Raw genomic sequence first — 20,530 nt, 5'->3', positions numbered from 1 at the left:
AGGTGCCTCTTTAAACTTTGCTAGCTTTCATTATTGGAGTCTGTTAAAATTAGTGTTTCCTTAATCAGTATGTGAATATTGTATGTTGACAATGTGCTATTTATTAACAATGCCTGTCTCCGCTTCTTCTTTAGGGTCCTGGTTGCTGTTCTGATCTTGCGGTTTCTTTTCACTATGTTGATCCTACAACTATGTATGAGTTAGAATACCTCGTTTATCATCTTCGTCCATATGGATATTTATACAGATATCAACCTGCCTTACCTGAGAATATGCTAAAGGAAATAAGTTCAGCATACAAAAATGAAGATCCAAAAGTAAAATTGGGAAACTTTAAGGAAACCATAAATGAACAGAGGTAAAATGTCTAACATTGCACTGAAGAACTTCTGCGTTTCTGATGTAGGACACTGGAATACCAGTGAGGAATTCTTTCTAAGTGACCATTCCATATTAGAAACCTTTCATATGAATGACTGTAAACTGAAGCTTTAATGAGCTGTGAAGTCTGTTAAAATGTGTTTTGATATAGATACACACCCACACACACCCACACACACACACACACACACACAGAAAACTTGGTTTTCATAATGGTGGCCAGGTAAAGGAACTAGGAAAGAGATTTTGTTGTCCATTCCTGACCATATGTATTATTTTCACTGGGAAACTAAAACAGTTAAATTTGCTAAAACTACACTGTACCATGTTAGTAATACACACATGATGCTAAACAGATCTGCCTTAAAGAAAATTTTAGAAGGAAATATTGTTGCTCAGTGTTGGTTATAAACTCAAGACACACGTTTATATTTGGAGTATGATATACATGAACTCCCCCATGCACACACCTGTGTGCAGTTCTTGGCTAATCACCATTTTGCTGTGACTACTTATAATTGGCAGTATTTCTTCCAGAAGAAGGTAGAATAAGAATGGCACTCGTCCTAAAGTGCATTAATAAAACTGCATTTTGAAATTACGGGCCTTGACTGTATTTTATATATATTTGGTTCTAATAAATAGTTAATCTTTTACAGGCATACCTCGTTTTATTGTGCTTCACGGATGTTGCTTTTTTTTTTTTTTTTTTTTTTTAAACAAATTGAAGTCAAGACCTTCCACAAGCAAAGAGATACTTGCTTTATTACGAGACTCGCTTTATTGCGGTGATCTGGAACCAAACCCACAATACCTCTAAGGTCTGCGTATACTGAGTCCTGTTGTCTCTTCTAAATGTGTTTAACCTTCTTGGCTATCATTCTCAACTGTTAATATTTATTTACTCAAAGTATTAATAGCATTCGATAAACATGGATTTTTAAATACTTTGTTCCCATATTTACCCATTGTTAATTATGGGTAACTAATAAATAGTAAATTTAATGCTAGTTGAGAATGCTTTTCTTAGTATCAGTGCCACTCTCAGGAATTACTAAGCAACATTTTAAATTGATTATTTAAAACTCTTTCTAACTACATAATTATAGTTCCTTTTATTCTCATCCTGTTGAAAGATGAGAACTTGTTTGTGCCTTTCATAACTTGTTTAAAGCAGAGTTTTGAAATTCATTTTTAGGATCTGAAGTGGCTATTAGTTGCACTGGCAAAATAATTTGAATGCAGGATTTTGACCAGAGTTAATTAAAAACATCAGAAAATGCAGAAAGCTTCAACAAGCTGAAATATGCCAGATATTAAAAGACCCAATACTTAATTTGTGAATAACAGCCTGAATTTTGATGCTGACTTAATATTTTGGGATGATTGTGTTGCCAGTGGGTAGATCATTCCCATTGAGCAGAATAACCATTCAAGACTCATCAGAAACACATTCATAAATGTTTTGTTCCAAATTTAATAACCCTCTATTTAAAGAGTTTCTGGAAAGAAAAACGTATAAATTTTTGTTTTCTTGAGTAATATTATCTGAGTGTATCATAACAGAATATTTTACAGACTTTCTATAAGATTATCTTAAATGTTACAAATGATTTACATTTCTCTTATTTTTATTGTTATGTTAATTTTACATGGCTGTCACACCATTGACTCTGCTGCTTAGCTAAATAGTTTATATTTATTGTGCCAAAACATGTCAAAACTATGACCTCTTTGGATGGTGTATTTGAGAGGATGTTCATTTTAGTGGCTAATTATGGATACTCTTTCCACATAGTGAAAACTCCCACCAATTTTTACCTATTAAATTGTTTTTTATTGTTTTCATGGTTGTGTCATCTGCTCAAATTTCAAGACATTTATTCTAGTCTTTGAACAGTTCTTCACCTTGATATGGATGTGAATTTGAGTCCATATTTGCTGTTTTTCTGTATTAGAAGAATAAAGGGTTTGTCACAAACATCCAAAAACCTTAAAATTTACTCGTAGGAAATTAACATTGTGATAAATCTTGGGGTCTGGAGTCAGGCTGCCTGGATTTAAATTCTTGCTCTATCACTTACTAGTTTTGTAAACTTGAGCAATTTACTTAATCTCTCTGTGCCTCAATTTCCTCATTTGTAAATTAGGGACAATAATATTGCCTACCTCACAGGATTCTTATGAGGATTAAATGACTGAATATATGTACGGCTTTTAGAACACTGTCTGGCCAGAGTATGGAGCAGTAAGTATAAAATTTTATTGTTCTGGAGTATAAATATTTGGAGTATAAATATTTGTTGGAGTATAAATATTTGTTTTAAATAAATTAAAAATCTGCTTTAATCAAATCAGATATTGAAGGAAATATTTTGTACATTTCTTACAAGTAATAGCTAGTTTTTATTTGATAACTACTATATGCCAAGTACTGTGCTTACTCTGTGTACATTAGTGTTAATCCTCACAAATTGGGTGTTATTCCCATATGATAAATGAGAAAACTGGGGCTCAGAGAATTAACGTAACTTTTCCACTGTCACAAAGCTAATCAGTACCAGCTAGGATTTATACTCAAAGACTGTGTGTTCTTTGTACTCTGTCAGCCTTGAGGTTAGTCATTTAGCATTATTTCCATTTTTGCTTATTGACATGTAACATCTGATACATTGACCAGTAATAGTAAAATCAATCAGTCAAAGTGTCATAGTGCTTCTCAAATTGTGGTTCTTATACTCTCGCCTGGGAGCTTCTACAAATGCAGATTTCAAGAACCCAATCCCAACAATTCTGAATCTAGCATGGGGCACAGGAATATGCATTCTGACCAGACATCTTTGGGCAGTGGTTGTCTTAAGTGTGGCCCCAACCTGCATTATTAGTATCTCTTGGCAATTTGTTGGAAATGCAATCTCTCCTGGGCCTCATCCAGTCCTACTGAATCAGAAACTCCAGGGGTGGAGGCTGGCACTTGTGTTTAAACTAGCCCTCCAAGTGAGTCTTATTTATGCCAGGTTGAAAACCTTTGCCCTCAGATCTAGGTGATTTTGATACAAATGAGCCTTGGAACATGCTGAGGATTACTGCCCCATAAGTAAGGTATGTTTCAAAGATTGACATAAAGCATATTTTAAATAAGTGTAGTCCAAGATTATAGTAAATGTAAAAGACTTTAAAGATGGTTTAAAGGGTCAGTGGCTCATTCATTTTGGTAAAATTCTTTAGCTTCTACAGAGTGACTAATACCAGGGCCCACAGTAAAATCTGTAATTCTCCAAGTTTAGTAATTTCCCATTGGACTAGGAAAGGGTCATTGAGTACTAGTAAGTACATACTAATTCATTGAAAGCCTACCTAAATGAGTGTCAAAAGCAATGTCCACAATTATTAGTCAATAATTTTAGGTAGAGGTAGCAAAACACTATTTTATAATATGTGGATTTTTTTGCTAGTCATACTGTCAAAATTTCATCACTTTCAAGAATCAGTTGACTGTCCTATATGACCTAATAAAGTAAAAAAATTCTTCAAGTGTTTGGTAGCACACATAAAATCAGATTTCATGATGATAATGACTTACCTTTTAAATTAAGATCTCTGTCATTGGACAAATGATTTTGTGGTCTCAAAACATAAGGCTTTTGCTATCTGTGTTCTCCAATAACAGTATACTTATATTTTCAGTTGGGAAGTTCATAGATGATACAAAGCAGATTGTTGTGCCAGAGTTCAGTATTTGTTTTCAAATACCTTAAATTTCAGAGGAATTTTTGTTACTACTGTAAGAAGATTCAAAAATGAATCACTGACCAGTTTTTAATATTTTTTGAAATATGGTAATTGGATATGAGCATTAAATTTGCCAACTGGTTGTTTGCATAATTGTTTCTTGAGTATTAATTTTTTACTTCCTTGAGGCTATCAAACTATATTATTACCAGATTGAGGCTTGAAAAAAATCCCTCTATTGATAAGATCAAGTGTATCTTTTATTTTCCATTTAAATTTTCAGTTCATTTAGAGTATTCTGTCTTTGACAACTTCTGCTTCTTTATACTTATTGCCTTCTTTGTTTCCTTTATAACTAATTTCCACTTTGTAACTACTCTTAGTGCTGCCTTCACAAGGTTAATTTGGCTGTTATTAGTGATTAGAATTTATATCACTGATAATACCTATTAACTTTAGGTTTCCCTTATGAGATTAGAAATAAAAAATCTGTCCAAGAATAATGCCTGCTGGCTCTCAGGATACTTGCACTACTTAAAAGTCTATAATTTTAAATTAATTATAGGTACCCAATTATTAAATAAAGTTATTTGGATTCCACCCCTACCACCCCTCCTCTTACTTTTCTCAAAAACAAATTATTAACTCATTTGTCTCATTTCTCTACTTCTTTATAGTAGGCCTGATAGTATCTTACTAAAGAAGTCTGCGAAACAACCTGTGGTGTATTTTATGCTAAATGTAACCTCTATTGATTAAAAAATTGCCATGTTTATATACTGTGTTGAAATAGAAATTTTAATACAGATTAGAACAAGAAATTTTACAAATTCTCTATAGAGAGCCAATTCTAAAATTAGTGTTCTATTTCAATTCCTTTACCTCTCTGGTTTTCAGTTTATATTAGTTAAGTTTAAATAACTTTGCAGGGCCCTGCAAATTAATGATTCATATAAAGCATAGTATTAGAGGGAAACTAATCTTACTGCTAAGCAGTGTGCTATATTACACGGTGAATGTTTGTGTTTTGGAATTTAAAATTTATGTAAGGTAATAGTATCATGAATGGTTTGAAAATGTCTGGTGACTTGCTTATTTTAAGTGATCACTGATAAGTCAGAAAAATGTATTTTTAAATATGTTTTTTAAAGTGCCTTTTGAACGTTTTTGAACAATGGATTTAAACAACTGCATAAAATAAATTACCATGTTTAAAGCTGTTTTATCTGATTATTTTTAACTAATGTAAAAGTTGTGGGAGAAAAATTGTCTTTTATGGGGAATCTTTGGGTCATTTTACCAAAAATACTAATTTAAATTGTTTTCCTATCAAAGGTCTTCACTTTCAATAGCTTATGTAATTTTTACTGTAATACAGTATTATTTCTCTTTAAAGCAACAAAATATTCCACCTCTGATTTTGAATAATGCATCTTAAATTAAAAACACCTACTCTGTAGTCTAGATGTGTGTGTGTGTGTGTGTGTGTGTAGGTATGTATAATATATAGCAAAAGAGTGCTTTTCTATTTCTCAGAATAGTTTAATCTGTCATATACACTGAGAAATTCATTTCTTCAACTAATTATTTATTCAAATAATTGTGCCCGGCATCTACTAGAAATATAGTGATGAGCAAAGCATACAAGATTCCTGTTCTTACAGAGCCTTAATTCTACAGCTAGATGATAAACAAGTTAAATAGGTGAATGAACAAGATATTTCAGAGAATAGTGTTAGAAAAATAAAGGGGAATACTATGATAGAGCAATTTTCTAGAGGGGGTGTGAAGGCAGATCTCTAAGGAGGTAATATTTGATATGAGACCTGAATGACAGACATTTTACATACTTCAAAAGTTATTTATATCTATGAAGTTCTTTTCTCCTGCTGTGTTAAAGAAAAACAATGTTTCCACCATTGCTTAATCAAGCTTTGGGTATAGGTGAAGGCTCACTGAAATGTGATCTATAAGCCAAAAACTGTTTTCAGGCATTTTTCATCCAGAGCTCAGGTCCATTAATATTAGATCAGTCTGGGAATTTTAAGATACGAATAAAAATTAACTCACCTGTGCCTAAGCAAATAATTACAGGTATTCATAAGGTGCTTGAGTCTAGCCTGTCTACCTCAATTTTCAGTAACCTGCTACCCAGTATGTTCCTTATTAGTGCATATGTACATGTAAGTATGTATGTATGTATGCACACATATACACACATGCTGTCATTTGGATTAAACAGCTTTAGAAAAGCTAAAGAGAGAAATGCCATTCCATATTGCTTTAGTACTAGAGTTTTAAGATTTATTCAGATAGCCCCATGTTTTCTCATTAGTTGTATTTAGTTGTACTGCTAATTGTTAAGTCATTAGAGATTTATTTACTTAAATACATACAGATTTACTACCTATTTTTAAGTTTTTAAAGGTATTTTCCTGGGAAGGATACAAGATTATTGCTGAATTTATCTTCTTCCTGAAGGGAAGGGCTCTACCTCAAACATATTTTATATCAATCAGATCTAAACACGCTGAGAATATAGATTGTCCAAATAGAAATTCCTTTAGTGTTTAATTAAGACTGAATGAACATTTAGCAACTAAAGTTGATTAAATTCAGCAACATTGACATTCTCCAGATAAATCTGTCAGTATCAGTAAAACATGAAAGTAAACTTTGTTTTGCCATGAGTTTGATTTGTTACTAATAAGTGAATTTAGTATTACTGCCTGGAACTTTACTGTAGTTTGTGAAAAGTGTTACGTAAGTGGAGCCATTTTAAAATAGAGCTAGAGCAGCCATTCCAGAGGCACTGCCATGCATTTTTTATTATTCAAACCATTGAAATGTTTGAACTGGGAAAAATAACCTTGGGACTATGCCAAACCAACATTGTATTTCAAACAACTGTTTGCAAAGCTAACAGGAAAGCAGATATCCTGATTAAGGACTGAAAATTAAAGACATGCTTTAGATTAGCACCACCATGTATAGCTGAAGAATAACTTAGCTTATTTGTACCTATAGGAATTCTTTTCTTCTACTCATGTAATTATTTCCCTTTCCTTTCTAAAAAACAAAACATAAACCTTGCCTTGCCTTCACCCCTTAATCCAAACACTTTTTGGGTGTCTGCCTGAATTGGTGCTTCCCAAATAGCTATTCTTTTTTATCTCAAATTAACACTCATTTCCTCTCACTTTGGCTTTTTATTTTTAGGTTACAAGTTCTTAAAACTATGTGTTACATCATTTTTTTTCTGCCAAAAGAACCACCAGTTGTGGTAGTGTTTCTCATCTTCTGTTATTGATGTTTCTTTTTTTTTTCCAGGACTGAAGTTGTCCGGGGCATTTATACTCTCTTTTATATGTTGTTTCTGTATAGTGCAATTAAATATAGCTGCTTACTTTGCAGTAATGAAACACTCACTGTCCTTTTTTATGATATGCAATCCCAGGACTTAAGCTATTTGGGTTTTTTATTGAATATCCAATGGAAGATTGACAACACTTCCTCATTTGTAGAACTGCTTGATGATGTGCCATCATATAACTAATTTGAGTCTAGTGTCTTAGTCTTAATCAAGTTCTGCCTTTTGTCAGCTTCAAATCTTTTTTCACAGAACTTACTCTAAACCGCTTTGTCTTTCCTCCTCCTATACCTGTAACACTGGAATTACATTCCTGGTAGCACTTAGGTTGAATTTCACATTTCATTAATTTTGTTGTTCGATTATGAAGGGATGGTGATAAAATCCAAAAAGTCATTAGAAAGAGAAGTAATGATTCAACTTTTCCTTTTGTTCTATACGAGGCTGTCTTCATGTATTGTGTGTGTGTGTGTGTGTGTGTGTGTGTGTGTGTGTGTGTCAGAGACAGGACTAAAAAAGGCATGTGTTTTTTTATTTTATTTTTGTTGTTGTTCTTGTGAATTTGTTTTTATTGTAGGGAATGGGTCGGGAAATGTCACTGTGGGTGGTTATATTCCACCAGGGTACTATTGTCCATTCTCATCTTCCTGGGATAGCTTTTGGAGATTTTTTTTTCTTGGAGCTGCTGCTCTTGGTGCCAGCAGCCTCTTCAGGTCCACTGCTAAGTGGGTCCTCTTTGGAAGAGAATTTCCTCTTTTTCCTGGGGACACTCCTATTTCCTGCCTCTTCAGGGTCAATAACTGATTCCTCTTTGGGGAAAGATTTCTTTCTTTTGGGAAGACTTCCACTGCCACCTGTTTCCTCAAGATCCCTACTAACCAAGTCCTCCTTGGAAAAAGCTTTTTTTCCTTTGTGTTTGGGTAAAGAGACAGGTGGATCCTCCATTCCATTTTCCTGAGGAGCCTCCTAGAGCTTTTGCTTTTTCTTCTTTTTGGGTCTTTCACTTGTCTCCTCACACTCCTCCGGTGTACTTAGGGCATGGTTATTTTAATAGTTGGGTTTTTCTTTAAATTATTAAAACTTTTTCATACTAATAAGGTTTTATATAATAATTTTATTTAATAAAGTCACAGTTACTATGTGCTTAGAATAATTGGGCATAGAAATTATTTGTTTATAAAAAGTAATTTTTATAAACTTGAATTTTCCCTTACTTTTTGCCTTTGAATTTCTGGCTCTTTGAATCTTCCCCTGTTCTTTATTTTCTCATTCTATGTATTTTCTTTTTACCTTTCTTCTCATGGGCAGCAATTCTTTACTTTCTTAAGACTTTTTATCACTCCCCATTTTCGATCAGCACATGTTTTTGAAGACTTTCAAAAAAAAAAACCAAATCTTGTGAATTTCAGTTCCCTCTCACCAGCTGAAGGAACTTTCCTAGAATTAGCTGAAAGGAGAAGGAAGAGACAGGACTTGGAGAATACATGCCAACATAATCCTAGAATTTTCTCTTCCCTTTGGAAATGTTTCCTTTTAGAGCCTACCCAGCTAAAATATGGGTGCATTTTTAAATACTTCAAAACCAGTAAGTATCTGCCTTATTATTTTTAAACCCCTCCCCCCCCAATTGATGTCATCTTGTTTGGTGAAAGTGGTGCATGAGGTTTTCAATGGCACTGATGTGGCAGAAATTCTTAGGAACAGAATCACAAGTATTTTTCTACTTTATTTGAAACTGTTGCCTCCTGGGACATGGGTGTCCCACTGGACACTGCCATATTCTGCTCTGACTTCCTCCACCATCATGTTTGGTCCTGTTGGGGGGGGGTATTGTCTTATTACCACAGCACAACAGAGACCAGACTTCGTGAATGTTTCCAAATAACAGAAGGAAAATTTCACAGGAGAATGTGTAAGAAGACTTGCCAGACCCAGTGAGATTCTCACCCACCAAACTGTTTTTTCTTTGCCACCTGTTTCCAAAGATCCAGAAGTAGCTGAACCACCCACCCCCACTAGAAGCATTCTAGATACCAACACATGTTTAATAAGTGTGAGCCAAATTGACATCTACCCTAAGAAAAATGAGGAAGATTTTTCCTTCACCCCAGTCTGAAGCTCTCACTCCTCACTTCCTGCCGGAGCACTGACCCTTCTCCTGGGAAACTGACAGTGAAAACATTGACTCTTCAGAGGGTATCCCATCTTTCTCCAGGGAAGTGTGGTCTGGATTTGTGGCCCCAATAAGAAAATCGTCCAATAATCTGACATGAATATATTTCATGAAGTCTGAATTGTTTGTTCTTAAGAAAATCACACATGGACCAGTAACAGCTAAACCCAGTGAGGCTGCCCCAGGCTCAGTCCTGTTCCCATTTTGCATCAAGGGTTTCAAACATCTCTCAGGATCCAATTTGAGTCATGGTCACCTCGCTATAACACTAATCAGCCATGAAACTTAACAATGTTAAATGACTTTATGATTTCATTTATATTATGTCCCACTTATAAATTAGCTACCGTGTTTCCCCGAAAATAAGACCTAGCTGGACCATCAGCTCTAAAGCTCTTTAGGAGCAAAAATTAAATATAAGACCCGGTCTTATTTTAATATAAGACCAGGTGTAATATATAATATAGGGTCTTACATAATGTAATATAAGTCCAGGTCTTATATAAGACCTGGTCTTATATTAATTTTTGCTGCAAAAGACACAATTGAGCTGATGGTCCAGCTAGGTCTTATTTTCAGGGAAACACGGTACTTTCAAATCAGTCTTCATCCCCTTTAGTTTTATTTATTTATTTTTTTATTGGGGAATATTGGGGAACTGTGTTTTTCCAGGACACATCAGCTCCAAGTCAAGTCGTGGTCTTTTTGTTTTCATTCTAGTTGTGGAGGGCGCAGCTCACAAGCCCATGTGGGAATCGAACCGGGGACGTAGCACTGAGCTCTGAGCTCTAACCAGTTGAGCCCACCGGCTGCCCTCATCCTCTAAAATAGCAAAATTTTGAAAGTAGAAGCAGAAAGAGTCGGGAAATAATCACCTCTTTTCTTAGCGATCCTAAATTAGACGTGACCAGCTATTTCTGAAATCTTTCAGTAATCATGATACTGGGTGTTTTTCCATCTGAAAGTCTCATAATCTTTACCAGGTTAGACCTTCATTCCATGTTTTATTTTCCTTAGACCCTCTTACACTACTAAATCCTCAAACTAATTTACCAAATGGAAAACTTGTGCTCAGTGGTCAAGTGACTCAGAATAAGTGAAGCAGAACTGAGCGGTGAAACTTAACCTGAGTCTGGAGTTTAAAACAGGGCAGGGTCCAGTCTTCTTTGTAATATACTGACTTAGAGGATGGAAAGAGATGAAAAACAGCTGCGTGCTCATAAATTTTAATTTAAGATCACAATGACTTCATTTAGGGCAATCGATTCCTTCATAATAATGTATATTAGTGCTTTAACATAGAATTTTTGCTATAAAGCAGTAGAAATTTATTTGGCCTCTTGCCAATTCAATAGTCTTTACAAATCCTAAACTTATGGCTTATTTTCTAAATTTGCTCTTTGATAACTCTAGTAAAATTATTTGAAACTCACTTGTCAGGATGTCATTTAAAGAGTTTTCTTTTATCCTCTTTGCGTTTAAAACTTTTGATGTATAATTATCCATACTTCCTGTTGTTACTGAAACTGAAATAAGTGGAGCAATGGAAATAGATGCTATGAAATGTGAAGCAGTGACTTTACCCAAAAGCACAGTTATTAGTATCAGTGAGATTATTTTTTAAAATAACCTTAAAGAAAATAATTGGTTTCCTTTGAACTGGTACCATTTTTCTCCAGACTCCACCTTATATGACAGAATGGTAGTGGTTTCCTCTCTAAAATAGTAATTATACTTCTCGCACCTAAGTATTAAAAATTAACCTCACCCAACTCCTAAATTTAGGAGTTGTCACTGTTACTTCCTCTTTCACCTCTCCCCGAGGTTAATTCCACCCAAGATTCAACCCAGGCTATTCTGTACACACGAAGTCAGCAAATATTTTGTTAGCTTTTATGTAAGTCAAAATCACACCCAGGAGGCGGGGGTGTGGTAACAGACATCAAATCTCCTAATACCTTAATTCTAAACCGGTCAGTTCACACCCTCTTTCATATGAGAAACAATGATAGAAACAATTTGACAAGTGACAATCCGGCTTCTTGAGCCAAGGACGATTGTGGTTAAATTAAATCTTGACTGTTCCTGACATTTCTAAACTGTCTTTTAGGAATACTGGCCCTCCATTAACAAACCAGGGAACAAAACTCATTCCCCAAGGACCTCACTCTTTATTTAATTCAACAGATTGGATGGAGAAGGGAGATGTATAATATCTTGAGGCAACACAAGTAGTGATCCCATTTTCTACCTTATATGCTGCACACAGGGAAAGGTCAGTAATTTGGCTCACCACTTTTTCCTGCTTTAGTATTCTAGTCTTGACTCAAGATAACTAAAGAGTTACTTTACTTCAATTGTGTATTGTGATCCAAACAATTTCTTTCCCATTGGATAAAAGGTAGCTGTACCTGTGAGCCCTCTGCTAAACAGGTGAGATGGGAGAAATGTTATTAGTAGAGAAGTGAAAACAGACCAGAGCCCTGCTCCGTCATCACCAGTCAGAACTTGGGTGAAATCTCCCCTTTTTTTTTTTTTTAATATTCTCACAGAGAATAAACATGGATATCTTTCAGTGATGAGAGGAAGATCATACGAGGTCAGACAAGTTCACAAACTCATCCTAGAAAAGGTGCTACATAAACCTCATTGCTGAATATCACTACGGTCACCTTCAAAGTACTCCCCTTGGGAAGCTAGGTACTGACGCCAGCGCCTAGTCCACCTTTCAAAGCAATTTGGGAACTTTTTTTCTGGAATGGCCATCAGAGCTGTCGTCCTATTACCCTTGACGTCCTTAGATACTATCCGTTTTTCTCCCTGGAAGTTTTCAGATAACTAGCTTGGCATCAGCTTGTCAGTTTCAGTCAAATTAACCCTTTAAGATCAGGTGTGGAGGTCGTGAGTGAGGGCTCTTGCTTCTCTGTAGAAGGGCTCAGCCAGACCCCGAGGAGTAGAACTTCCACCAGGGATGCCACTTCAGGCCATGTACCCACCTGTCCCTGCTGACCACTCTGCAGAAGAACTGAGATGAATTTGGGGGGAATAATTTCTTTGAGTCATTTTTCAAAAGATGATAGGGTGTTCTTAAATGTTGATTTGAACTTTAAAATGTCTTTATTGTTTTGTAAATGCCGTATCTGGGATATCTATCAGTGGCTGACAGTTTACCTTTCGTGTCACCGTGGTCGAATTATGATATGTCTAGCGCATCATTGAAGGAAATGAATTTGAAGCCCTTATTGCCGCTGAATTTTTCACCTTTCCTTTGTTAGCTTGTGGAACTCTTTTTGGCAGATGAAATTGAGACTTTTAAAAAGAAAAATTGAAGCTCATGATGGAATTTAAAGTCCAATAAATTTTCCGTCATTTTAACTTGCTCAATCACTTGCCCATTCTTTTTTTCTCAAACACAAGATCGCACACGTGTGCCTGTCCACACGCACGGAGATACAGCATCCACTTTGGAGGCCTGTAGTGGACAGTGTGTCCTCAGGGCTGATGGGACTTGTTAGAATCTTGCCAGCTGGAGACGATCACACAGGAAGCTGGTTGGGACTCACACCTCTGGGAAAGTGGAGGACACAGGTTTGTGCAGAAGGAATTGTAAGGCTGTCATAACAAAGGCCTGAGCCAGTCCATTGAAAACTCGAATTGAGATGGCCCTTCAGTCTTGACCTACTTGGGACAAGGCTGCCTGGCCTTTGCACCAATGTTTCCTTGTCACTGGAGGAGGACTGCTCTGGGAGAGGGCATGGTCTTGGACAAGGCAGCTCTCTTCAGGTGAGTGTAATTCCCCATCGGCTGCCAACACTCTCAGCAGCTGGGGAATGGGTACCTCAAACTTGAAGGGGGGACCTGACCACACTCCACGGTGTCCACTAGGGAATCACGGTAAAAGTATGGCCATAAAAGCTTGGCTATGGATTCTGTCTTTAGGCCTTTATTGTTTTGTTTTGTTTTGCTTTGGCTTTTTAAGATTATCCAGACCTTCCCCCTCTCTCCACTCTGTACTTGGATTTTCACTACTTTAAAATTTCCCCAATTTAAAGATTAAAAATCAGGCTAAAACAGTACTTGCCCGAGAACTCCTAAAAAATACTCTGGCTGCAAAAGAAGAATTTTCTGAACCAATTTGGGGTGCAGATATGTCTTCAAGAGAGTGATTTCAATTCCTCCGGATAGATACCAGGAATGAAATTGATAGATCACATGGTAGTTCAATTTTCAAGTGTTTGAGGAACTGCCCTACTGTTTTCCATAATGGCTGTACCATTTTACATTCCCACCGACAATGTATAAGAGTTTCCTTTTCTCTACATCCTCTGCAACATTTGTTATCTCTTGAGAATAGCCATCCTAACAGCTGTGTGGTATCTCCCTGTGGTTATAGTTTGCATTTCCCTGATGATTAGTGATGTTGAGCACCTTTTCATGTACCTGTTGCTCATGTGAATGTCTATTCAGGTCCTTTGTCCATTTTTAAATTAGATTCTTTGCTTTGTTTTCTATTGAGCTGTAAAAGCCTATTTCATAAAAACAGAATAGAATGGTCGTTGCCAGGGCTTGGGGGAAAGGGGAAATGGAGTGATGGAGGTCAAAGGGTACAAATTTCCAGTTCTAAGAATAAGTTCTGAGGATGTAAAGTAGCACATGGTGTCTGTAGTTAATAATACGGTGTTGTATACTTAAAAGTGACTGAGAGCAGATCTTAAGCCTTCTTACCACACACACAAAAGAACTCTGTTAAATATGTGAGATAATAGATATGTTAATTACCTTGATCTTGGAAATCATTCTACAATCTGATGTTTATCCAATCACATTATACACTTTAAATGTATACAGTTATGTTTGCGAATCACTCCTCAATAAAGTTAAAAATAATATTTAAAAAAACAATGGGAAAAAACTAGAATCTGCCTTTAAAACCAATCTGGCCAAAGAGGAGAATGGACTGTGAACCAAACTTATGTGCACCTAGTATGTCCTGACTTGAGTGTCCCCTTTGTGTGCACCCATTTCTAACAGCTATCCTATGTGGCAAATGCTGTTATTGTCCTAATATTATCTCCATGGGTGGCTAACCGGACTTAGCAGCAGTAACTGCAGTGTACTCTGTGCACTTTGTTAATTTCAAACATTGAAACTGAACACACTTTTCTTAATGTGAGAATGTACACCTTGTTAGGCGGCATGTACAGGGGAGTGATTTGATCACAGCAAAACCTTAAAGGCATGGAACTTTGTGTGACTTGAGATGCTTTGGATACAAACATCCTATTCAGTGGGAGATTCATATGCCAAGAAGAAGAAGCAACTGTAATGGGTAAGTTTCTGTGCATGGAAATGCTTTTAAAATGTGTATTGAAGGGAGATGTACTAAAGAAGCTTCAGCATGTTCCTTTGTCTAATGAGATTTGCTTTAAAATGTATGTGCAAAGCCAGGATACCTGGAAGCAAGTAATAGAGGGTGCAAAACCTACCCCTCATAAAGTAGATAGTAGTTGGACAAGTCCCAGGATAGAAGTGGCTATAATCAGCCGTTGGTAGTTACGCAGTAAGGGAGAGCGTGTAGATGACTTTTGCATACGTTCAGTTAACTGTGAAAAGAGTCAATGTGTTCAGTCTCCTCCAAGATTTCTGTTTGAACTATAAGTTAACACTTTATGTGTGTGGATCAGTTTGTGCTGATGTACCTCCCACTGTACTTGGTAAAACTTCAAGCTTTGCTGCCTATATACAGAAAGGAGTAGCTATTTGTATAATATATTGTCATGCACTTGGTAGGAAAGTTGTCTGCAAAAATGAAGGGTGCTCTTTATATATTATATATATATATACACATATATATAAATACATATAAATGCATGACAATAATATATATATACATATGTATATATAGTCCATCAAGAGATAAACACAAAATCTTTGCTTCTGTCATAATTTTTGTTAAGGAATTGGTGCCTGGAACATCATTTCCATATAGAAATGAGGTGACTTCCCACGGCAGCACGTTTATTTTGTAATGGTAAAATTGTGAAAATTAGTAAAGTACTTCTTTCTTTTGCCTCTCTAAGAGATTAACCTTCACCCAGTTGGCCTGATGCCCATGTAATAGAACTTGGTGGGGAGGGTGGGCATTCCCCCCACTGCTGTGGTAGAAATTGGAATTTATAGTAAGAAGGAATGCAAAAAACATGTTGTTCAGCTTCTGGCATTAGAAATAAGATTATACAGGGGAAAAAAAAGACTACGAAGTCAGGCAATTGCCTTGAGAGATTTTCCAAATACTCTTTTTTTTTTTTCCCCAATTGCAGTTGACATTCAATATTATTTTAAATTACTTTCAGGTGTACAGCATAGTTGTTAGACATTTATATAATTTACGAAGTGATTCCCGGACTAGTCTAGTACCCACCTGGCACTATACAGAGTTTTACAATATTATTGACTTTATTTCCTATGCTTTACATCCCTGTAACTATTTTGTAACTACCGATTTGTACTTCTCAATCCCTCCACCTTTTTCACCCAGACCCCCAAACCCCCTTCCATCTGGCAACCGTCAGTTCTCTGTTATCTATGATTCTGTTTCTGTTCTGTTTATTCATTTGTTCTTTAGATTCCACATACAAGTGAGATCATACAGCATTTTTCTCTCTGACTTATTTCATTTAGCATAATATCCTCTAGGTCCATCCATGCTGTCACAAATGATAAGATTTTATTCTTTTTTTATGGCCAAGTAATATTCCGTTGTATATATGTACCACCTTTATTCAGTCATCTATTGATGGGCACTTATGTTGTTTCCATCTCTTATCTATTGTAAATAGCACTTTAGTGAACCTAGGGGTACATACAGCTTTTCTAATTAGTGTTTGGATTTCTTTGGATAAATACCCAGAAGTGGAATTGCTGGGTCATAAGGTAGTTCTATTTTTTATTTTTTGAGGAACGTCCAAACTGTTTTTCATACTGGCTGCACCAATTTTCAATCCCACCCATGGTGCACAAGGGTTCTCTTTTCTCCACATCCTCACCAACACTTGTTTTTTGATTTATTGATGATAGCTATACTGACAGGTATATGGTGATAAGATGAATGTAGTAACTGTCAAAATTGCAAGAGTACGTGTTGAATATAAAATCATAAGTAGGCATTCTTATCACGAGCTATTGGATCTCAAAGGTTCAAGTGTCTATGTCCAGTATGTTAGCTCATTGTCATTTCACCATCGCTCCAGTATTTTTCCAGTTGGCACTCCTTGTACATCCATTTTCCAAGGACAGTTTTTGCCCCTTCTTCAGTGGCAATTTGTCTATGTGAGAATGATGGAGCCCACACCCAGCATCTCTCTCTCTCCTTACTATCCCTCTTGTCCAGTTACTACAACTTCTTACATTCCAGCAGGGTACCAGATCCATTTTCAAGATCTCTACCATGAGAGGTCGCAGGTTGTGTGGAAAGTTCTTACATGTAGAGCATTTTATTAAAGTGTACATTGGTTAGAGTTGTGCAGTTAGAAAGATGGTCTGGATTCAGAGTCAGTTTTGATGCCCCAAAGCAGTCTGTGTCTCCCAAGAAGGAAGGAAGTCTCAAACAGTCACCTTCTAAGGTCCCAAGCTGTCCAACTGGGGTGTGTGAGCTGCCTTCTTGGGATCGAAGTTGTTTGGAGTGTTCTGAGACTTACCCAGCTGCCATAGGTGGCTATAGGTAATCTGCTGACTTTACGTTTTCATTCCCGTATGTCTCTGGGTGAGTCTGGCTGCCCATATCAGCATCTCAGCCACCCAGCAAGTGCTCACAGTACATTCAGTACTGGATATGTGTACTCTCTTTTCACAATTTCATCAATAAATCAGCAAGTTATTGCAACATGTTTCCAAAGGGCGTGAAGGCAAACATTTTTCAATCACTGCGTTGCTCCTTCCAGAGTCTGAGACTCTCCACTTAGATCTTACTGGGTTTGACTAAGACTCTGAGTCTTTGGCCAGGTAAATGTATTCTGGAGTCACCTGAGCCCAGCCCCCTCAGTCAATAACCAGAGACCTACTTGAGTGCTGCCCCTCCTTATCAGCAAGCTCACGCTAATTTTATAGATGTAAAATTTTACAGATCTAAAGATATATGATTAATGTCTGGTATTTAGTGAGAGACTTAGAAGAAGACATACATGAAATTATTTCTGGGTATGATTTGGGTAACAAAAGAATTGTGGATCAGGAGTAGCTTTTGTTAGGGGTACTCAGAAAAAAAAGGGGAAGGAACAAGGTAATAGGCATAAACAAAAAAGGCAGAGAAAGTTGGCAGGGAAGGAAGAGAGATTTTTGCATTGAAATACTAGAAAGATAAAAGAAGATAATTGAAAGTAGCCTAGGGCCTAAGAACCAAAGTCTGAGGGAATGTGGAGTAAAGAGAGAGATACGGAAGTGCTGGGAAAATGGGAAGTAGAAGATAGAAGTTAACAGCCCCCAAGTTACAAATCCAGAACGATTTTTGCAGCAAATGTAGGCAGCTGTCAACTGGATTCCATTTTCTCCTTCCAAACTAACAAAATGTTTATTCGTTTAGGGCAGGAATATCAGTTAAAAATTTTTGCCTTCCAGATTAAGAAGTACAAATTGGTCGTTACAAAACAGTCATGGGGATGCAATGTACAGCTAAGGAATCCAGTCAATAATAACTATGTATGGACTCAGGTAGGTACTAGATTTATCAGGGTGATCAGTTCGTTAAGTTGTATAAATGTCTAATCACTATGTTGTATACCTGAAACTAATATTATACTGTATGTCAACTGTAATTGAAAATTTTTTAAATTATTTTTTTAAAAACTATTGCCTTTCTAGATTCCCTTTCAGTTAAGAGTGTGATATGACACGCGTGAAATGTAGGCAAATATTCCCATGTTCTGAATATCCCTTTTCTTCGCTAGTAAACAACAAAGCCTCCAGGAGAAAAGAATGTTGCTGTTCCCCTTAGCCCTTTCTCCTTCCTGCCCTGTGAGTGGTCTTGACACTGTAGATGCAGCAGTCACCTTGCAACCACGAGGAAGGAAATCACGAGACTGAGGACAGAAAGAGCTGAGAGGTGGAAGGTCTATGATCCCTGATGGAAGCCTTGAGCAGCTGCATTTTTTGTTTCGTTTTGTTTTTTGAATCAGAGTGCATTTCTAACAAATAGAATAAGGTACATTTGGGAAGAGAGCCACCCAGATGAAAAACATACTCGTTTAGAAGAAATTAATATTATCTATAACAAAATAAAATTAACTGGACACCTCTACTGCTGAAACGGTGAGAAAAGGATAGCCAGTTAAATTTCCAATGAACAAGGAGTGATAAAATTAACTGTACATTACTCATATTTATTCAGGTAAAATCAGCAAAATAATATGAATGTCATTTCTATTTCAAGTTCAGTCTTTGTTGGTGTATTTTAGTAAACCTAAGAATTATAAGGGCTTTCCTCAGTGTACGTACAAACTGAGTCTGCCAAGTTTTCCTGTTTTTTCTGTATAAGGTTTTAAGTTCTTCCACCTCAAAGAGACTTCCTTGGGTGTTTTGAGGAACCTAAATCTGCGTGGGGAAGACTTATTGTGTTATAATCCTTCAGGACTTTGAGCCCAGGGATATACTCAGGGCAGCAATCATAATCTCAGAGGCACTGATTCCATTCGCCTTGCAGCTGTTGGAGTTTGGGTGTAACCATTCAGTATTAGCTGGATATGAAACAAACACCTCCAACAATGCTTTTCACCCTGAGGGTTCCTCAAACTCTTTGTTGTCCAGACAGATCCTAATGATATACACCCAAGGTGAGTTATGGAGAATTAATTACAGACTCCTGAGAACGTAAGAATGGGTGGCAGCCCAGTTGTTCTGAATCATGCTATTTCATAGAATCAACCTACTTTAGATAAACTCAGCATTTATTTTTAAAATCTTTTTATTAAAATATAGCTAATATAGAATATTATATTAGTTTCAGGTGTATGTCATAGTTATTCAGCAGTACCCACCTGGTACTGTACATAGTTATTACCATATTATTAATTATGTTCCCTATGCTAAAGAAGTGATCACTATGCTACGTCCCGTGACCATCTGACACTGTCCCATGCTGTCACAATATTATTGACGATATTCCCTATGCTGTATGTTACATTCTCAAGACTTAATTTGTTTTGTTTTTTATTTTCCAAGTGCAATTTTCATTTCATTTTTTTACTTATTTTTCTATTAGTTTCAGGTGTACAAAACAATGTAATAGTTATACATTTGGACCCCTCACAAAGTGATGACCGCCCCTCCCCCGCAATCTACTACCCCTCTGACATCCTATATATGTTAAAATTCCTTTGACTATATTCCCTGTGCTATACTCCACATTTAGTTATAGTTGACATTCCATATTATTCAACTGCAGCTTCAGGTGTACGGCACAGCGGTCGGACAGCTACTCAGTCTAGGAAGTGTTCTCCCTAATAAGTCCAGGACCCCTCTGGCACCCTACATAATCTTTACAACATTACTGATTGTATTCACCAAACTGTATTTCATATTCCTGTGGCTATATTATGATTACTAATTTGTACTTTCTAATCCCTTTACCTTCTCCCCCATCCCACCCCCCTCCCATCTAGCAACCATCAACTGTTTTTTTTTTCCCCCCTAAGACTTATTTTATACCTGGAACTTTGAACCTCTTATTCCCCTTTATTTCCCTCCCTTTTTAATTTTTCAATTATAGTTGACTCCGTATTATTTTATATTAATTTCAGGTGTACAGCATAGTGGTTAGAGATTAGCATAATTTAAGAAGTGATCCGCCTGACTAGTCTAGCACCCACCTGGCACTACACATA

At 36.5% G+C, this 20,530-nt stretch overlaps 1 protein-coding gene across 4 annotated transcripts in view; it reads left to right on the top strand.

Moving 5' to 3' along the window:
- Positions 1-2,372, top strand: part of C1GALT1 (core 1 synthase, glycoprotein-N-acetylgalactosamine 3-beta-galactosyltransferase 1) — a 31,256-nt gene extending 28,884 nt beyond the window's left edge. For all 4 annotated transcript variants that reach the window (XM_033088296.1, XM_033088297.1, XM_033088300.1 and 1 more), the window contains one exon: positions 135-2,372. In XM_033088296.1, the coding sequence (XP_032944187.1) occupies positions 135-362 (228 nt within the window). In that variant the 3' untranslated portion in view covers positions 363-2,372. The remainder of the gene's footprint in view (positions 1-134) is intronic.
- The last annotated feature ends 18,158 nt before the right edge of the window (positions 2,373-20,530 follow it).

This window comes from Rhinolophus ferrumequinum, chromosome 20 (genome assembly GCF_004115265.2).
Source record: "Rhinolophus ferrumequinum isolate MPI-CBG mRhiFer1 chromosome 20, mRhiFer1_v1.p, whole genome shotgun sequence".
NCBI classification, from domain to species: domain Eukaryota; kingdom Metazoa; phylum Chordata; class Mammalia; order Chiroptera; family Rhinolophidae; genus Rhinolophus; species Rhinolophus ferrumequinum.
Note: the sequence above shows the minus strand (reverse complement) of the source record. Positions and strands in the feature narration are given on the sequence as shown.